Here is a 21453-nt window from a genome sequence, read left to right as displayed (position 1 = left end):
TCCAAATAATTCAAAAGGTCAAAACATCCAAGAAGATAATTTAATATAAGTATCCAACCAATCGATAGTCATCCAAAGAGCTAGCATGTTTCTTCAAAGCCCACTGCCAAAGGAAATAAAACTAAGTCTAACAAATTAGACCATATGATGATGAATGCCCTTGTATACGATATGAGACATAATCTCATTAGACGTCTGACAACAATGAAAACAATTGACATAAATCTTCTTCTAACAAGTGCAGTTGAGCCCTTTCTTTGCTTCTCTTGGCCAATGCATAATGTAGTGCAAAGTTCCTCTCAAAGCTGTAATACTTTATCTTATGATGGTTATTAAGGTAGGGCACTAAGTCAAATGGTTCAATCCATAGTTGCACTAGTACCACATATGAAAGATTTCATAAAATAACATACTTTAGGCATCATACCTTACGTATTAGTGCAATAAGGTACTAACTTAATGGATACATCTTTTCCTGTTCGAACTGCACTTTGGGGAAAAGCTAAATACTCCTTTTACTAATATGTTTCTCCCATGAGATTAGGTTATTTGAGATTTAAAAAATCTCTCAACCTTCTCTCTCTCAAGCCCACACATCTCTTATTTGTATGATCATTCATGTATGATGTATCCACTCCCATCTATATAGTTGTAAGTTGTAGGTAGCAATAGCACATGTAGTATCAGGTTTGGGCATGTTACCCTCAAGTATTCATCTTATACTCTAATAGCATTGCTATTTAGACTTGAAACATCTATTCTATTATCTTTAGTCCAAAATAATCAAGTTTTTTTCATACTAATATCGTACCGTTCCTTATAAAATCTTAAGGTATCATTTAGTATCGTATTTTATCGTACCGTATCGTATCATACCTTTCGTACCTAACAACTATGATTCAATCATTCTTTAAATCATACATAGAGGTCTCTAATAATCCCACAATATACATTTTGTAAGCTTGCAAGAGTACAATAAGCCTTTATATGCTCCAAAATACCAATGCATGACCAACCTTGAACATAGTATACTGAAATGGCATTTTGGGCAGCACAAAATGAAACAGTTGTTTCTACCTGAAATAGAAACATTGAAACTCCATCTTGGCTTGTCCACCCTGCCACAATACAATTTACCATAACAATTTTTCTTCTCTTTTTCTGTTATATCCATCCGCTTGCTTGTTTCTGCTCCACTCCATCTCTCTCTCATCCACGCAACTAGTAGCTCTGTTCTCCTCCGTCTCCATACTATGCATGGGTCTTCAAATCAAGCCTAGAGATATGTCATAGTGCGATCATCCATGTTCTATATATTGAGCTAAAAATGCATTAGCTTCACTTAAACAGCCCCAAAACATGCTTAATTATGGAAAAAACCTTGTTTATTTGAAAAGAAATTTGTTCCTAAAGAGTATATGTGTCCCTTAAGCACAAACCCACTTGGAAGGGCCCAAACTTGGGAGGGTCCATTGCAGTCTTCACTCATCTGGGACATGTTTTCAGCCTTCCATCATCAATTTGCTGTTGTTTCCAGCTAGGCAACTACTGTTGTCCGTCATCCAGCTATCGTACAACCTACCACATCAACATACTATTGCGTTTGCATGCCATAGCTGCCATCCTGCAAATTTTCTCTCTCCTCCAACTATCACCATCATCTCCTTAGCCTGCCGCTGCTGTTTTCTCTCTCCTACAGCCTGTGTTTTCTGTTTTCTCTCTCCTCCCAGCTACATTCATTGTTTTCTGTCTGCTCACATGCATTTTTAGTCTTTCTCTCTCCTCAGCTACGTTTTTAGTCTTTCTCTTTCCTGCATTGCCATCTACATCAGATCCAACCTTCCCTAGTTGCGTTTGCCGGTGTTCAACATCCAAGGGATGCCCTTCTACAATTCGAGATCCGTTCAAAGTACAACACACTCTCCAACTCATTACCCTTGCCTTGATCCTTGAGATACATAAGTTCTAGGTACATTATTCATTCACTACATAGTGTGTTGATGCATGAGCATTGTATATTTCAATAGTCATATCACTTCATTCATTCTCTATGTTCATTGTCTCTAAGTTACCCTAACCCTAACTGTATTTTACTATCAATCTGTGCTTTGCCATATAGTGTTATTTATGTTTCTGTGTTAGGGTATTTTCTTCATATAGCATGAGAGCCAAGTTCTCTAAGAGAAACCTAGGCCTTGATCTGAAAACTCTACACAAGAAGCAGGAACAACAAAAGGGCAGATGACTTTGAACACCACTTCCACACCACTTCTCACATCTGGCCTAAATCCATCGAGGGACGAGTCGAAGTGGACCTCATAGCTTGCTTCACAAGCTCTCGACATGGCCGGACAGACATTGGACTACCATGGAGTTCCATGACCTTACAAGATCACTGCAGCTGAGTATAATCTCATTTTGATGCATAGAGCATAGCAATAGATAGAAGGTAAACTAAATTTCACCCTTTAGATTCGGTACACTGATCTACTGACCATGCAAGAAGGTCGGAATCTCCACTTAGGACTGGCCATCCGCAAGTAGAAACTGGCATAGGGTACACTCCATTGCCTTCATACTTATTCTCTCTGATGCCATGTATGTCTATCAATTCAGATTCTATTAATGATGATTCCCCTTCTCCTATTGGTATGGATGATTTTCATGACGGACCTATGCAAAACAATTTCTGGTCTATGAGTAATGAGGAAGACAAATATTTCTTTATAAACTCAAGACTAGGTAAGCAATTGAAACAAGAAACTGTGAGTACTCCTTCCCCTTCTTTTCCTTCAAACAATTTTGTTTTGAAAGGTCAAAATGAAGCAGGTGTATCTTCATCATCATCATTTCAATTTAATGCATTTAATGAACAAAAGGAACCCACATTATTTCCCACACCTACACCTATCACAAATCCATTTAATCTCCCTCACATCGCATCCTCTTATTCTGCTGCCACATCCTTTCAGGCTCCATTAAGTGCACCGCATGTTACATCTCATGTAAGATCACGTGTTTTCATTCACGACACCAAGGGGTTCTTCAAACTTAGGCACAACCATTAAGACCTCATCTCTTCCTCAATCGGGTCATTATGTTGTATCCCTCTGGTCATTATGTTATATCCCAGCCAACATTTAGACAAGGCTTACGTGTCCCGGTGCTTCCACCTCCACCGGCACCTTATGGAAACTTTCATGTTCTAGTACCTTTGCATCAATCGGCACTTGTTGAACACTCATAGACTATTTTTGCTTATCCACCTCTTCCCCCTCCTCCTTATTAGACACTTCAACCACCACCACCCCCCTCATCTTATCCTCTGCACCCATCTTACCCCACATTCCTAACACCTCATGGTTCTACCTTATCTTCCGCCAAGCATGCATTCAATGGCAGAACTCGTTTTAACGGGTCAAACTTTACAACTTGATCGAACTTGATGAGCCATATCCTTGACTCACAAAACCTATGGGACTTGTGCAGGGGTTGAAACCCCAACCTGATCCCACACTTGTTCCATACGAGATCGTCCAATGGAAGGCTAAGAATGCCTCCGCTATTGTCGAGCTGATGCAGGGCTTATTGCCTGAGTTTCATTCTCAGCTTCAATATTTTGACTTAGCATCAAAGCAATAAGTACACTTGACTAACCGCTATGCGGTCAAGATAGAACCCGTGGAATAAATCTTGACCATGAGCTTCAGAACTTCAAAATCTCTGACCAAGATGACTTGAAAGTCAAATTGGCCGAGTAATCGCGTTTCCTTGCTGAATTCTCCACTAACAAGGACTCCTAAGTCCTCTGACGATCAAGTCACATTGTTTGTTAACAAGTTGCCGCATAAATACTTGAGGTTTGTGCAACAATTGGTTTCTCTGCCCAATGTATCCACATTCTATGAATTTGAGTGTCAGCTATTGCGCTATACATAGCTATTTGATCAATTTCATATGAATAATTCCTCAAAGAGGGCTCTTGTTGCTCATTCTCAGAAGGAGTAGCAAGGGAAGGGTAAACAAAATCAAACTTCAAATCAAAATCAAAATAAAAAATAAGCAGGCAAATCACAAGGAAACTCCTAGTCTCAACTCAAACCTGGGTGGTAGAATGTACCTAAGAAGAATAGATATTGTCAACATTGTCAAAAGGCTAGCCATTTTGACGACGAGAGTCGATCAAAGGCAAGAGGCGCAACACCAAAACCCAAGTCAGAGAGACCCCCCCCCCGGCCTCTCAATCGGGCAATCCCCCTCAGGGGGGACAAGGTGATGGCAAGGGGCAATGGAAAGGTCAACCCACATTGCCACCGATTAGCCATCTCAATCAACAACGTTCTCAACTCCAAAGGGCTTGTCTGACTCGTCTGCAGAGACCTACATCGTCAACCCACATTGCCACCGATTAGCCATCTCAATCAACAACGTTCTCAACTCCAAAGGGCTTGTCTGACTGGTCTGCAGAGGCCTACATCGTCTCCGTAGAGACATCGGATGCGAGTCTTGTCCACATCTGTGAGTTGCCTCCCGACGAGGTTACTACAGAGGCCTACTTGTCACAACCGAGCACATCAACACCTATTTGGATTATGGACAGTGAAGCTACACGTCACATGACTCCTATAGATAACATCTTCCATATCCGAGCCCCTGCAGCCGCGTGGATCCGCGTAGAAAACAACCCCTCGATCAAGATCCCAACTCAAGGTTGCATCAATTTTCTCACTGACAAGGGTCCAAATTTGGCTTTGTATCTATGTCTCTTCGCTTCTGGGGTGAACTTGTTATCTGTTCAACATCTTTGCTGGTTGGGACGAGCAATTTTCTTTACAGCAACCACAATCGCGGTCCTTGACTCTCAAACTGGTTTAGTGATTGCTCGCAGTGAGGCACTATCTAATGATCTATACCGCATGACCCATTTTCTTTCCGAGCCGACAACTGAGGGCTCCGTATTCCATCACTTCCAGGCATTAGCCACATCTCAAGAGCCTACAAACAATGAGCGTCTTTGACATTTCTGCCTAGGACATCTTGGCTATGACTCTTTTAAGAGTTGTCTCGCCTTGAGATGATTGAGGGCCTTCCTCGCATGAAGCTAGCTTGAGATGTTTATAAAGCATGTCATCTCAAGAAGCAACACCGTATCTCTTTCCCTCAGCAGTCTACACATAGAGCTAAGGTAACTCTTAGATTGATCATTGATTCTTGTTGATCTCTGTGTATCAACATCCACTGTCGCCTTGAACGACGCATTGTCCTTCTTTTCAATAGTAGATGATTATTCGAGATATATGTGGGTGTACTTCCTCAAGCATAAGTCCAATGCCTTCACATATTTCTCTACTTTGGTGCTACATGTTCATAACCAGATGGTTCATCGTGTTTGATGCATGAGTGATAGCGGTGGTGAGTTCATCTCCCACGAGTTTTTCTAGTTTCTACAACAGCATGGCATCTCTCGCCAACTCACCTCTTCCAACTCCCCCTCTCAAAATGGAGTCATAGAACGTAGAAACTGGACAATCATGGAAATGGCACGATCTATGATGTTTACAAGAGAGCCCCCTGAGCGCCTTTGGGTTGAGGCTACTAACACTGCGGTATACATCCTCAAACGGTACTTGACTACGCCTCTTCCTCAAAAGACCCCGTACGAGGCATTCTTTGGCTCTCAGTCTATCATATCCCACTTCAGAGTCTTTGTCAAATATTCCTCCAAGCTGATCTCCTTATCTTTGTCGGATATTCCTCCAAGATGATAAAATAGGAAAGCTCACTCTCCAAGTTGATCTCCTTATCTTTGTCAGATATTCCTCTGAAGCGAAAGCCTACCATTTGTTCAATCCTCGGATGAACAAAGTAATCGTTAGGAGAGGAACGTCATCTTTGACGAGAGGGATATCGTGAAGTCCTTTGCACCAGATTTCAATCTAATCCTCCTTCCACAACATTGAAGAATGTGCCTATTGAGCCTGGTCTACTTCCTACTCCTAACCTACCTGCAGATTCCTCAGCTCCTAGACCCCTCCGCGGGACTTCTTACCTCGCTGGTACCAGCAGACCGTGCAAGATTCAGAAATCTTACCACTGGATTTCACTCTAGAGGGACCTAGAAGACTTGCTTCACTTGCACCCCAAGCATCATTTGTGTCACTGTTTACAGCTGATTACATAGTGCATTTTGAGCTGGATACATGGCACGAGGTTTTTTAGCACCCTTAATGGCAAAAGGCCATGGAGAAGGAGCTAGAGAGTATTGACCGAAATGAGACTTGGACATTGGTGGTTTGTCTGAGACACAAGAAAGTCATCAGACAAAGTGGATTTTTAGGACCAACCTAAAGGCTGATGGAACTTTAGACAAGTACAAGGCTCACCTTATCGTGCAAGGGTTTCGACAAAAGCATGATATTGATTATGAAGAGACCTTCGCACCTACTGCGCAGTTGACATCTTTTCAATTATTACTCGTCCTAGCCGCACACCACAGTTGACCAATACATCAGATGGATGTCAAGAGTGCCTACCTAAATGGTTATCTCCATGAGAAAGTCTATATGGAGCAGCCACCAAGATTTCCTTCTAGAACCCAAGAAATAAGGTATTCCACCAAAAGAAAGCTCTTCATGAGTTGAAGCAAGCACCGAAGTCTTGGTTACATAAGATGGACGAGTTCCTACAAACTCACGGATACCATTCTACCCCTTGTGATTTGAACTTATATTTTCGATCCACTGCAGAGGAGATCGGCTACATCCTATTATACGTTGGTGACTTACACTCACAAGTTCAGATTATAATGCCATAGTAGAAATCAAGGCAAAGCTTAGTGTTACATTTGAGATAACAGACCTCAATTTGTTGTCTTACTTCTTGGGGATGAAGGTAGTTCAATCTAGGGGTTGTATTTTTGTGTCACAGCAGAAGTACGCACTTGAGCTTGTAGAATAGTTCACTACAGATCACATACAACCAGTGGCCATGCCTCTCGATCCTACTCTCCACTTGTCGAAGGATATCCTAGGTCGGCCCTTCGATGCGCATACATACCTGTAGGTGTTTTGTAGAAAAACTTCTTTGGCTAATTCAAACTTAGCTTACTCTCAAGGCATTCTCCGTTAGTATTTCACAGCACCTACAATGTCATATTGGATTGTATGTCTTCATGTGTCGGGTTATTTACAGTGTACTTGTTATTATGGCCTTACTTATGGTTGTGGTTTTATGTTTGCAAGGGTACACTCATTTTGATTGGTTAGGAGATCTTGACACCAGACATTCCCATGGCAACTACCTCTTCACCTTTGATACGGCTCTCATTTCTTGATCCAACCGTAAGCAAGAGACAATGGTGGCTTCCACAGTCAAGGTTAAGTATAGGGCTCTCTACAATGGCACCACTAAGGCCATCTACCTGAGGAGCTTACTAGCAGTGCTTCACTTCCCTTGTGACTCTCCCACCGTTGTCTACTACGACAACGAGAGTGTCATTGCCCTTGCGAACAATCGATCATCACACCGCGGATGTAGCATGTGGAAGTCCACTTCCACTTTTCCAGAGAGCAGGTTAAGCTAGACACTATCCACTTAGAGTTTGTGCCTTCATCAAACAATTTTGTAGACATTTTGACCAAAGCGGTCAACCGGCCGATTCTTCAGTACCTTCTACCCATTTTCGGCTTGGATACACCCTCCTCTACTTCTTCAGATTTGACGAGAAGAGGATGCTTCCCTCTTGCTTTCCAATCTAGTTTAAGAGGAGGCGGCCATTTCTCTTGATATGACACTGATGATGCTTACACTTCTTAGACATTCATTCATTCATTTATTCTTATGTATTGTACTAATAGACATTTGTAACTTCGTTCGCATTGCCAAGATGACATGACAGTAAGAGGGCACAAGGCACTTGGGCAAGTGAATAATTCCTTGCAAGGGCACCGTCCAAGTAGCACTGTTACATTGGATTTTGCATGAGCATGACATCTTGCATCTCCACTTTGTATAAATAGGTATGCTTCCCTCCATTCAACCCTAATCTTGTTTTTGTAGGTTTCATGTGTTTTTAGATTACTGCCCACACCCTATTCACAGAGGACATCCCAATCCAAGCTGTCCACTGCAATCTTCACTCATCCGGCACCTATTTCCAGCCCTCCATCATCAGTTTGTTGTTGTTTCCAACCAGGCGACTATTGCTATCTATCATGGAGCTGTCGTACAGTCTGCCACATCAGCATACTGCTATGTTTGCAGGCCCCAGCTGCCGCCCTACAAATTTTCTCTCTCCTCCAACTATCACCATCATCTCCTCAGTCTGTCGCTGCTATTTTCTCTCCTACATCCTACGTTTGATGGTTTCTCTCTCCTCCCAACTACGTTCACTATTTTCTCTCTCTTCACATGCGTTTTTAGTCTTTCTCCTCACATACTTTTTTAGTCTTTCTCTCTCCTACACTGCCATATCTACATCAAATCCAGCCTTCCTTAGTTGCATTTGCTGGTGTTCAATATCCCGAGGCTGCCTTGCTACGATTTGAGATCCATTTGGAGTACAACACACTCTCCAGCTCATTACCCCTGCTTTGATCCTTGAGATACAAAAGTTCAAGGTACAGTATTCATTCACTACATAGTGTGCTAATGCATGAGCATTGTATATTTCAATAGTCATATCACTTCATTTATTCTCTGTGTTCATTGTCTCTAAGTTATCCTAACCCTAACTGTGTCTTTCTATCAATCTGTGCTTTGTCGTATGGTGTTATTTATGTTTCTGTGTTAGGGTATTTTCTTCACACTATAGACTATGATTTATCATTGTATGATGGCAAATGCACATAAATTTTTTATTAGATGATGTTACATGTATCTTGATTCTACTATCATGTGTCTTAGACTTACCACTTGCCATCATGATTCATTTAGTTGGTTTGAGTCTTGATAGTATTTGGGCCTTGGCAATGCTCATTGTTTGTAACTCAATATTTTATGTTATTCAATCTTCTAATGATCATGTATGACGCAAGTTGTAACATGTTCAAACTTCATGAATCATGTGACATGAAGGCTTGAAGTTTTGTGTGTAATTGGAGTAAACGTTGTTGTGGGTATTGATATATGTCACTACCTATGAATGGATTTAATGCTGAAATCCAAAACTCCCTCCTCCATTTTCAAAAATGGCCAGAACTCCTTTTTTGTCGTTTCCATTTCCCCAATTTTTAAAAACTTCCCCATATTATGTCCTTGAAGCAAGCCAGCATCTAGATATGGATCATTCTAAATTAACTAGGAAGGATTCCTCAGCAATAATACCTAGTCCCAAAATGCATTTGTATACTTTGTACACATGGCAGTCTATGTCACCATCCGAGGCTGTTATTCACAGAAAATTTTTTAGAACAGATCTAATTTTCAAGCCAACATATAGTGATGAATGTTGAGCATAATTGACCCTCTAGGTGACTTGGGAAAGCAAACATTGTACATTGCCAAAAGTTGCACTCCTTTTTTCTTTTTTTGTTTGCCACAAAAATTACCATGTCCACAGACAGTCATAAATTTACAGATACTCATATTAGTAGATGTAAGAAGCAACTTTACATCAAAGATTCAGACAACCAATGTACATGATGTGCTTTGCTTTGTTCAAAGCCAATCAATCGCATTCTGCAACTTTGGCTCATACCAAATTATTGGATTGTCATAACAATGAAGCCCTAGTCCATTGAGTCAAAGGCCCCCTATGTGCCAAGTATCATCTATCAAGAGAAAAATCTCTTTGAAACCATTTCAGAAAGCTTGAAAAAATTAAGACATGAGATCATTCCACCCAACTGAAAGCTTTTTAATGGCATATTCTAACTTGGAGGGATATAGAGGCTTTCAAGATGGAACAAAGATAATCCAAAAGCATTCACCTAGCATTCGACATCTAATGGATGAGGTCAAGAGGAGAGCAAAAGTAACCACTAAAAGATGGTAAGGAGAGCAGCTAAGACTGCTTGATCTGCAATCTCACACTTTTGGAGAATTTTTGGAGGACTGCTCAATCATTCAAAGGAATTGGGCCTTTGCATTGTATCATGACCCAATGTTGGTGCATCTTCAGGTGAGATTGACACGTCTCTTCCAAATTGAATAGTTGTTGGTCAATTTGATGCTAAGAATTAACAGGCAAATGCATGGTTGTCAAGAGGTAATCCACAATTGCTGTCCAGTTCTAATGCAACCCGGACCTTGGGAGAACAATGCCATGGCTCTTGCTACAGAATTGTCAAAATCATTGAACGGAAATGATGCTATATGAACTATCACAGATAGATTCAACAAGATAGCTCATTTCATTATAATTTAGTAAGACTAACAAAGCTCCAAATATGGCAAGAGCTTTTATGGCACAAATCTTCAATCACCAGACGAACTTCTAGGATCAATAGTTGCAGATAAATTCCTGAACCACCAGTTTGCTCTAGAGAGCATTACTTGATAGTTTGATGGGGAAACGTAGTTTCTCATCTTCATACCATCCACAGGCAGATGGACAATGTTAAATGACAAATACCATTCACATGCAAATGGACAAAGTCAATGACAAATATTAAAATACTTGATACATTAAAGTATGCCCATGAAAGAATTGTTTGTGGTGGAATTTGCTTACAATAATACTTTATAACTTCTACCACAACACCCCATCTGAGATTGTTTAAGGCAAAACCCCAATTGTCCATAGAATGGGTGATGGATAACTCTACCAACACCCATGCATGGATTGCGAAGAAGCAACTCATTGAACAAGCTTTTGTTTTTTTCAAGACATGGACATCGATGAAACTTTTTTAAAATTAGGTATCCCACTTCCATCAAAGTTGGAAAGGAGATCTTGGCTTTCCTTTGAAAAGTACAGCCTTGCTCCAATCATTTGCTTACTTGGGTCTTCCTATGAAGATGGTGTATGAAAGCATTGATGAAGATGCCACAAAATTAGAGACACCTTTAAGAAGATCCACCACATTGAGACTTGTGGAAACTTAAATGCACAACCTCTTGCTAGTGCATTTTTCAGCAATGCAGCAACCTGATCCAGTTTGTCTGGTACTTCTGTCCTTGTAGTTTAGCAAAAGCGGCTTCCAATATCTAGGTGCAGGTGTGCAATTAGGCAATAGCTCAAACTAGGCAGAAAAAGAATGTAAAGCTCATTGTGCAGCTCGCCCCTCCTCACTCCTCCCCAAAAGAAAAGGGAAAAAGAAATTTTACCATCACCCCTCTACTCTATGGAGAGAAACATTCCTTGAATCCTCAGAATTCAGAGTGTCACATGTTTCACCAAAGAACCCTTCCTTGACTGTTGCCAAGGACAGTCATCCCAAGAGCCAGTTTAATAAGACAAATTAGCACTTTTAAAACACTTGGGATAAAATATTCATCAAGCCTCCAAGTGTCATGCACGAAAGCACCGCATACAAAGAATGCCTAACAAAAATGTAACAATACCATTAATTTTAATCCAAAAATGCAGTCAATCATGTGCATGAAGCATGTATAAATGTATTATTGCAAATAAGCACAACACTTACATTTCCTGAGCACAGCTCAGCCAAAATACAACCAAGTGACCACATGTCAATCTTTTCATCATATGGAAGCCCAAGAATGACTTCAGGTGCACGATATGAACGTGACTGCACATATGAGCACAAATGGTCGGTTTGAAAGCAGCTACTCCCTAGATCAATGATCTTGATCTCACAGCGACTGTAACTCTTGACCAAGATATTCTCAGGCTTTAGGTCACAATGGATGATTCCCAACTTGTGCAAGAATTCCAAAGCTTCCAAGCACTGTCGCGTTATAGACTGCAAAAATAATTCAGGTATGAAAAAAAGTCCCACGCTTCTATACCCAGGATAAACCACTTGTAGAACTTCAAGCTGTCACCTCAAGTGATGTCTAACTAGCTGTGAAACATGCATCTTGATGCACACTTAAGATAGCTCAATCAAGTAATTCTATGAGCAAAACCACTGAAGTCCAATCTCATTTTCAAGCAGTAGATGAGACTGAGAAGATACCTGTAAGCGAGGCATGGTAAAGTAGACTTCTCCTCCAGATTCTCTGTTGAATTTATGAAACTCATAGAGATTGGCACGCAGTAACTCGCACACAATAAAAAGATGTTCCTGGTAATAAGTAGCAATAATATGTTTTCAGTATAACTTTGTAACAACCTTGCCAGTTTCTCACAGGCCACGGTTTTGAACTGTCTTGCATAATCATTAATATACCAAAATATATCAGTGCTGGAATGAATCCAGCTTCTGAGATTAGACATCTTAGAGATAGAACAAAGAGACTAATTGCTCACTCTGAGAATAGCACAGACACATATAACACGTTAACTTGAAAATGAAACAGATAATCCAGATTCAAGACGTGTGCATTCTACTATAATTTTGGTACCATTCTTTCTGAAATAAAAACTGCACAACTATCAACCTATCATGCTGACTCAGATGTTAAACAAGGATGCTTGTGTTTGCAGATACAGGTGTGTCAACAACTTTGGGCAGAGTCACTCCTAGCGTGCTTATATGAAAAGCATACCCAGTGGTAGAAGCAGTCATAAAGCTGCACAACTATCAACCTATCATACTGACTCAGATGTTAAACAAGGATGCCTGTGTCTGCAGATACAGGTGTGTCAACAACTTTGGACAGTGTAACTCCTGTCTCGTGTTTATATAAAAAGCATACCCGGTGGTAGAAGTAGTCATAAAGCCGGAGAATATGGTGCTTGTCTGCCGGATCATGCTTGTTCACAAACTTCAAAAGCTTTATCTCATCAAGACTTTGGTCAAAGAAATCTTTGTTATTTTTTATAATCTTCATACAAACATCCATTCCCGTATGTAGGTCATGTGCTTGTATAGCCTTACTGAATGCAGCAGATCCCAGATATTCAGTGACATGATATCGTCCAGCTATGACAGAATTTATTACCACTGGAAAATCTTTCTCCTCCTCAAAACCGGTTCTGTATAAAAGAGAGAGTTAGACATGGATGAAAATATAAAAACAGAATAGCAAACGTGATCAAGCATTATACTGTAATTTGTCAAAGACTAAATCAGCTAGATCTGTTCCTTGCTTGTTGCAAACTTCCCTGGAGTGATCTACTCAATGCTCATGGATCATCAAGATTTTCCCATCTACGAGGGCTTAATCTATGTCCTCCTAGAGAGCCAAATCTCAGTTTTAGACAAGGGAAATCAAACAGCAAGAAAACAAGTGTAGATTAAACCTTGAGGAAATACAAAGTAATATTGCAATAACATGGTTGTCACATCCAATGGTGTCCAATTAGTACCATCCGATACTAGTTCAATACTAATCAGCCTGATAAATCTTGGACCTACGTCTTAATTTTAAGGCCTTTACTTTATGTTGAGACTTAAAGCAATACACTCCAAACATTTAGAGCCTTTATACCAAGAGTTTAGTCACAATCACCTCCAGCCAGCCGTCATCTTCTTTCTCCTCTCTTCTCACTCTAAAATCTGCATTAAATGCCAAATGGATTTATTTGCTTGCATTAAATTGATTGCATTAAATGCCAATGGATTTATTACAAGCGAAGATTCCACAATCTCCTTGGTTGATCCAAAAGCCCCTTGCTGGTACAACAATCAGCAAACAAATTGGGCAATTTAACCCTTGAATTTCACCCAGGATTTGCTCTAATTGGACCCCAAGTGGCCAAATGCTGCCCCAATTTTACAACAAATTGCAGGTGCTGATTTCAATGTACAATGCCTTCTACTGATGGCACAGGTCCCAAGGTGGCTGCTGAACCCTAATTTCTATAGAAATTTAGGGTTTACAGCAGAATATCCTCTATTATCCACCAAATCTGGCTGAGATCTACTCCAATTGGCTGAGATAAGCTGAGATCTCCTGAGAATGGACTGGAAAATGAGAGAGAGCCAAGATGAGAGAGAAATCTAGTTTTCTTCACAAGAACACTCTAAAATCTGCATAATGCCTGCTCCAACATGCATTTAATGCAATCACCTATACAAGCACCCCCAAAATGTTGTCGCTTAATTAACAATGCTATCCTTTGCCCTTGGAAGGTCTCAAATGGCTGTTGCCTACAACCAATTGCTGTTTTTTTTCTGCTCGAAAAATGTTCATCAGTCTTTTCTCTCTCTCTCCCACCAACTAAAAACTTATTAAAAGGCTGAGACCCAGCCCCCAAAAACGTTTTCTCAATTTGCATGGGCATTATTGCCACATAGCAACCTTCTAAATCCATTCTTCAGCATTATCCATCTATTGAATTAATTTTCATAATTTTAAAAAAAATAAAACTAATTTTTGTCTTTTTGAACTGCCCAAAATTAAATGTGCCTATCTATATTTAAATTGGCTAGGCCATTTGCAAGATGGAGTGGTCCCCAATCTCTATTGACACTTAAAATGGTATTAATTGATTAATTAATGTCAATCCCTAATATCACCACTGACACTTATCGGCCAAGCAACTATCCTAGGGTCAAAACTGACACCAACTAACCACCAAAACCCAATTCGCATTAACTTATCACAACTTTTACCTTTGACACCCACTACATCCTCGATGTCCTTGGCCTATTACCATGAAATAATCGCCATGAGCATCACTTGCTAAACAACCTTGCACATTTTACTAATAACTTAATCAAATGTTATCAACACGATTAAAGCATCTCAAAATTTCACGTCCCCATGACAATTATTAAGACCAGGAGGATTATCACAAAGCCACCAAGAGTAAGAGGACTAATGCAAAGATCGACATGATCATGATGCAAAACTAGATGAAGACCATGACTAAACTCCCTCTCATATGACATCTCTTGATGTTTCTCTATCCCCTCTTCCAAGGGGTCTCATCCTCATCTCACTCTTCTTGACTCCAAGTATAGATGCATGTCCTACCAAATCTCTCAATGACCATAAGCTAGATATGTTACATCCTTGGACATCTAGATGGGCACTAGTAGCATTGATCATATTGGTTATCAAGTGACTCGATGCAAATGCACTACAAGTACTTCCAAGGTTAGTGGAGTCCACACTCAAGTCCTATTTATAGGACTCAATGCCCCACTATAAACATCATTGTGTGATCACCACTCTTGGACTCTTCGCACTTAGGCTGACGCATCCGTACAATGGGATGGAGTGGGCTGGTGGTATGGGATGACAATTCTTGGGACACGGTTGTGACCCAATTTGTTGCTAGCTCCCAAGCTTGAGGGAGAGTCTATTTGGCTCTATGGGTGGGAGGTGAGACTGGACTCTGAATCTATTCCTCCTATGGTTTGTGGATATGACTAGTATCATGTCTCATGTGCAAGTTGGATCCTAGGTGAATGTTTTAAGATGGGACAAACTATGACATCTAATCATGTAAGAGCAAGGCTATCCTCAACCCATTTACCCTATGGGATTTCCTTGTGATCCCTCATCCCCTAACCTACTGTAGCGGCCTATTCTTTAACGGGATTCACATCTATGAATAGAAGGCTGTTCTTTCCACCAAGCCCATCCTCATTTTGCAGATTACTAGCACACAATTTCCAATGTTGTCGACACCCCTCCTTCAACAAATACCTCTATTCATGGTGCTATCATCTCTTCCTCAGTCCCAAGCGGGCTATCAAGGCAGCCCACACTATTGCATCTGCTGCAGGCAACATCATATTCTCAGCATGTCTATGCAAACAGCCAGCTGACATCAGCCCCAAAGGCTGTACTTACTGTTATATGGACCTGCCTGACAGCTGACATCATTAGATCAGCTGTCACCATCAGCATTCCAAGCAGCAGAAGGCTGCATTTTGCTTTTCAAGCAGTCATCTGCATCATCCGCTTAATCTTAAACTTGCTGCCCTGGCATATTCACCTCTATGCAGGGCACCCTGCTGCCACTACCTTATTCAGCCTAATCCACACTCAGATCTGCATTTGCAGCTGCTGATTGCTTTCAAAGGCTGCCTATTGTGTTTCAAGATCCATTCGAAGTATGACACACTCTCAAGTTCATCTTTAACCCCGGCCCTTTCTAAGACACGAAAGTTCAAGGTTTTGTATTCACTCTTGAATAGTGTGTTTACAACATTCAGCATTATTCATTCACTTATTCATCATTATCTTTGACTTACTCTTCACCCCTAAGTTCTACTATTAGTGTTCACCGTATAATTGTGGTTTACGCTCAAGTTTCCCTTCCATCCGATTAGGATGAAGATGACTATGACGAAGTGGTTCTGAATTGGGATGATGACAATGCCAATGTATATTCAGCTCTTCTTCAATGCATCTTGAAGGAAGCCTTGCCAGCATTTACCTCTTGCAAGACATCTTCCAAGGTATGGGAGAAGCTCTTACTTATGTCCAAGCTCCGTCAACCATACAAGTGTTAGAAGTGGATGCAGCAATGGAAGCATATACATATGCCGAAATAGACTGCTGAACACCAGACAAAGAGAAAAGAACATTGCAAAAGAGAAGAACTTAGAAGAAGACTTGGGAAATGGAATCCACATATCAAGATACAAGACAATCGTGTACAACAGTGAGTCATTGGCTGCATGGGCACTGACACTGGCTCCTCTCTCCTCGACGACCTCCAAGTGATGAATGCAATGTCAAAAGTGAATGCAACAATGGAAGCGTATATGTATGCTGAAATAAACTACTAAACACAAGACAGAGAAAAAGAACACTGCAAAAGAGAAGAATTCAAAAGAAGACTCTAGAAATGGAATCCATATATCAAGACATGAGACAGTCTCGTACAACAATGAGTTGTTGGCTGTGCGGGCATTCACACTTGCTCCTCCCTCCTCTAGGACCTCCACGTGATGAATGCAATGACCAAAGAGAAGGAACACAATATATAAGCAATAAATATGCCATAAACAACACCCAATCGGCCAACATTAAATGCTAGCTGATTGGAATTAAATGCTCTAAAATGCCACAAATAAAGAACAATAAAATGCCTAAAATATCTAACACATGCCCAACCCAGTCTAGCACAGACTCACGCATGAGCTGACATATCTACTAACACCCTCTCCTAGATCATGGGTGATCTGATACAATACAATATACAATGACAATGTCCCATCATAGTACATGCAACAATGTCTAACAGAGTTAAACCATGGATACCCAAGTAATGGGCATCCAAGCCACCACCAAAGGGCCTCCAAGAGAACCTAATGTCAATGTCGATCATACTAGCTCCTAGAAATAGAGAAGAATCAAAGCAGCTCTCAATATCTGTCAACAATGTCTTGCATTAGCATACAAGACCATCCTGTCAAAAATGCCTCTGAACATATGTGACCAAGAATCCTTGCCTTTGGCTAGACCGCCAAAGTGTCCCCTCATATGAGCACGAAACTATGCCCATCATGAACCTGAATGACAATTCGAACTCCAAGATATGAACCTGTCAAACTTTGGTCAATGTGTCAAGGACGCCCCTCTCTAGAACCTATGCATTGGTAATAGGTATACCTATATAGATGAGGTTCACCTATCTCATCTCACCACCCTCTTTACTCCCTCTCTAGCATTGAAGACTCATGAGGGACAAACATATCACATGCACTAGAAAGCAACAATGGAAGAAGCAACCAAGCCCTTACCTCGATCGGAAGAAGTGGACCCCTTCCTCACCTTGGCCTTCACCTGGGCTGGAGGATTTGAATCAAAGTCTAAGGAAGATGATGACTCAACAGAAGAGTCTGGATCATGTTTCTTCTTCTTTTCCTTCTTCCTCGAAGCTGTTAACTCTTTACAGTCCTTCTACAAGTATCCCTTCTTACCATAGTGACAACGTCGGGCCTTCAACGACTTCTTTCTGTCACCCCTCTCAAAAGCTGCAAAAGCCTCACTAAAACCTATACAACCAGACGGAAGCCTATCCTATAGACACAAAGATACCTCATGCTCAAGCAACACGGAGGAAATATGGGTAAAATTTATAGGTGTCGAGGATATCTGTGCCTTCAAAGCATTGGTGAAACCAACCTTGCTTCCATGGATGGGTGGTAATTTCTTGATTACAACTTAGTTACAGCAACAACATTTATTACAAAACTAAGAAATGCAAATTAAGTTACAATCTTGGACAATGGACACCTTGTTGGCCCCAAAACTAGCATCCCTTTTGGTATTTCTTTAACTCAATTGAAGAAAAGGTTTATGTACAATTGGATTCTCCCAATCCCTTTCGATATTCCAACTCCCCTTGCTATCCAAAATGACCAATAAGTCTTCAATCTAATTTGCCCCTTGATTTGGGCAGTCAATTGGCCTTCACCCACTTTGATGGAGATGGAAAATGCCCCAAATTCATTGATTTGCTGGTCCCTCCACTTGAACTTGATTGAAAACGGTTTCAGCCCTATTGAATCCAAGTCTTGAAGACTGGACCTCCAATTTCTAGCAACTTCCCGATGCTACTGTTAAACCCTAATTTATGTCGCAAGTTAGAGTTTATAGCAAAGAAATCTGAAAGTTCTTAGCCTCTGGTGATCTCAATGCTGTAATCTTCAAAGCAAGGCTATAGAAAGGTTGGGAGATGAGAGAGTTGAGGAGAGAGAAAATTCAAACTTTCTCCATAAAGAACTAAAGAAAATCAATCATTTACTATTGCTACCCTGTCTCAACACACTGTATATGCTATCTCTTGTTATTGATTGGTTTTCTCCTGCCCCTCACTACCTCAAAAGATCCTCCAATGGCTATAGATCAGACCAGTAATATCTCCTCCCTCTCTCTTGCAAGGTGAATGCACTAAAATGACTCTCTACAAACTCTAAAGACGTTTTTCTGTCTTACATGGGCATTCTAGATAAGTTGCAATCTTCCCAAATGGTTTTTCTAGCATTATCCACAATTATATCTTAATTTTCAATCTTTAAATACTGAAAATCAATGTAATAATTATTTCGATGTCTAGAAAAATAATCTGACTAGCCAATAATTAAATTGGCTAGGCAACTTCAATTCTCAAGTGTCTCTATGCCATCTTTGACCATCAGATTAGTGTTAGGTACCATTAAATGCCACTTCTCTAGTGTCACCAAAACTGACACTTATGGCCAAATGAATGACCTAGGCCAACAACTGGCTCCAAATATCACCAAGAACCAATGCGACATAACTTATAGCAACTTTCTAGTGATCTCCTCGGGTCTTAGGCTCGTAAATTTACTCTAACCCCGATTACATATCACATGTGCAACATTTACATAACCATGTAATTAAAAATTAATCCACGTGTTAAGTGAGATTTCAAACATACATGTGCTCATGACAATTGGCCACTCCATTAAACCCTAAGGAGAGCTTGTAGAGTATCATCCCCACAAAATGCACCTCTAGAAGAGCAATCTGCATGTATCAAAGCTAGTCCTATACCTATGTAACACAAAGAAAAAATGACTGAATAGTGTCCTTAGGCTCGAACTTCATCTATTGGAACTATCCATAAAGTGTCACTACACACATGGTGAAAGGTGTCTCGTACAGCATCTAAAACTTCGACCATACTTTTAAAGATGTCTAAAAGAGATAACCGCAACTAAAACTTATTTCGAAATACATCCGAGAATAGCAAAATAGACACGCACATCATCCGTTTCCCATGTAAGCTCAACTTTCTTATTATTGTCCTCATCAAAATCTTCTGGAACTGGAAAAGGACACTGAAAACGTGGAATAGCTCCACAAACAATATACCATAACTGCTTCTACACAAACTAGGCTTTCATAACAGCACTCCATGTGAGACAATCAAGGCCATGTAACTTACCATTAGTAGAAGCCATCTAGAGAGGATAGAAAGAGAAGATAGGGGATAGAAGACGGACAGAGAAAGAAGACAACCAAACCAATAGCAAACATTGCACAGAGTGTGAGTTCACACACAATGGAGACCCAAATCTGACCAAACGATACTGAGACTACTATAAGAGATTAAAAATGTCTGAAACAACAAAAAGACATATACACACAATCGCCCAACCAGCAATCAAGCTCAAAAAACCAAAATACGGGCTGAATTAAGTGATAAATGCAACAATCTGACGGAAACTATCAAAAGTGGAGCGGCAATGGAAGCATAAACGTATGTTATAATAAACTACTGAAACACAAGACAAAAGAGAAAGGAAAATAAAAAACACTAAAGAATACAATACAGATGAAAACTCAGATATATGCTTGGAAAATGGAATCCATATATATCCAACATGAGACATTCGCATACAACAGTGAGTCACTAGCTGCTGCGTGAGCACCGGCACTAGCTCCTCTCCTCAACAGAAGATCCACAAGTGATGACGAGTGACTAACTGACTGAGAAGGAAGAGCCTGAATAAATAGAACAAAAATATGTCCTCAAAATGATCAGGTCGGCAAGCAATAAATGCCCCATATGACCATAAAATGACACAAATAAAAATGCCTAAATATCCTAAATAATGTACCCAACCTCTGCATGCATAAACTCACACACGAGCTGACATATCTGCTAACACCCTCTCTCAAATCATGAGTGATTTGATACAATTCAATGGTACAATGAGAATGAATCATAAACCATACAACATAGAACCACCAAGTAGAACCATGAATACCCAAGCAGTGGGTGATCAAGCCACCACCAAGGTGTCTCGGAGAGAACCTAATGTCGATGTGGATCATACCAACTCTAAAAAATAGAGAAGATCATAGCATATCTCTATGTCTGTCCCAATGTCTCACAGTAGCATACATGAAGTCTATCAAAAATGCCTTTGAAACATATATGACCAAGGATTCCCCGCCTTTAGCTAGACCCCCAAGGTGTCCCCTCACGTGAACTCATGACTAGGAACCAATCTTGCACTCTATCAAATAAACAACCCATCATGAGCCTAGATGTCAATCCTAGCTCTGAGATTTGAACCTGCAAGACTTCAATCAATGCGTCAGAGAAGTTTCTCTCTGGATCCTATGCATCTGTATAGATGTATAGATGAGGCATGACTGCCCCATCTCACCACCCTCACACTCCCTCTCTGGCACTTGAGAGTCATGAGGGATGCTCTCATCACCACCACTAGAAAGCAACTGAGGAAGGGGCCATCAATCCCTCCCCACAATCTAAAGAAGCTGATCCTTTCTGCGCCTTGGACTTCTCCTTGGTCAGAGGATCAAAGTCTGAGTCTAAGAGGCGAACAATGACTCATTGAAGGAGTCCACATCTCGCATTGTCTTCTTCTCCTCCTTCCTAGCAGCCACTAACTCTTTGCAGTCCTATAAATAACATTTCTTCCCACAATGGTAACACTGGGTCTTCAACTGCTTCTTCAAACTCCTCTCTGAAGCTGC

General features: G+C 40.6%; 1 protein-coding gene across 3 annotated transcripts in view; it reads right to left on the bottom strand.

The window, feature by feature from the left end:
- LOC148039519 (uncharacterized) overlaps positions 1-21453 on the bottom strand; it is a 51448-nt gene that overhangs the window by 20188 nt on the left and 9807 nt on the right. For all 3 annotated transcript variants that reach the window (XM_087691537.1, XM_087691529.1, XM_087691521.1), the window contains exons 3-5: positions 12766-13045; positions 12084-12191; positions 11589-11867 (exon numbers count right to left, since the gene is read on the bottom strand). In XM_087691537.1, coding sequence (XP_087547663.1) covers positions 11589-11867; positions 12084-12191; positions 12766-13045 — 667 coding nt within the window. The remainder of the gene's footprint in view (positions 1-11588; positions 11868-12083; positions 12192-12765; positions 13046-21453) is intronic.

Source organism: Lygodium microphyllum, chromosome 2 (assembly GCF_053477565.2).
Source record: "Lygodium microphyllum isolate KBCC chromosome 2, Lygodium_microphyllum_v1.1.10, whole genome shotgun sequence".
Taxonomy (NCBI): domain Eukaryota; kingdom Viridiplantae; phylum Streptophyta; class Polypodiopsida; order Schizaeales; family Lygodiaceae; genus Lygodium; species Lygodium microphyllum.
Note: the sequence above shows the minus strand (reverse complement) of the source record. Positions and strands in the feature narration are given on the sequence as shown.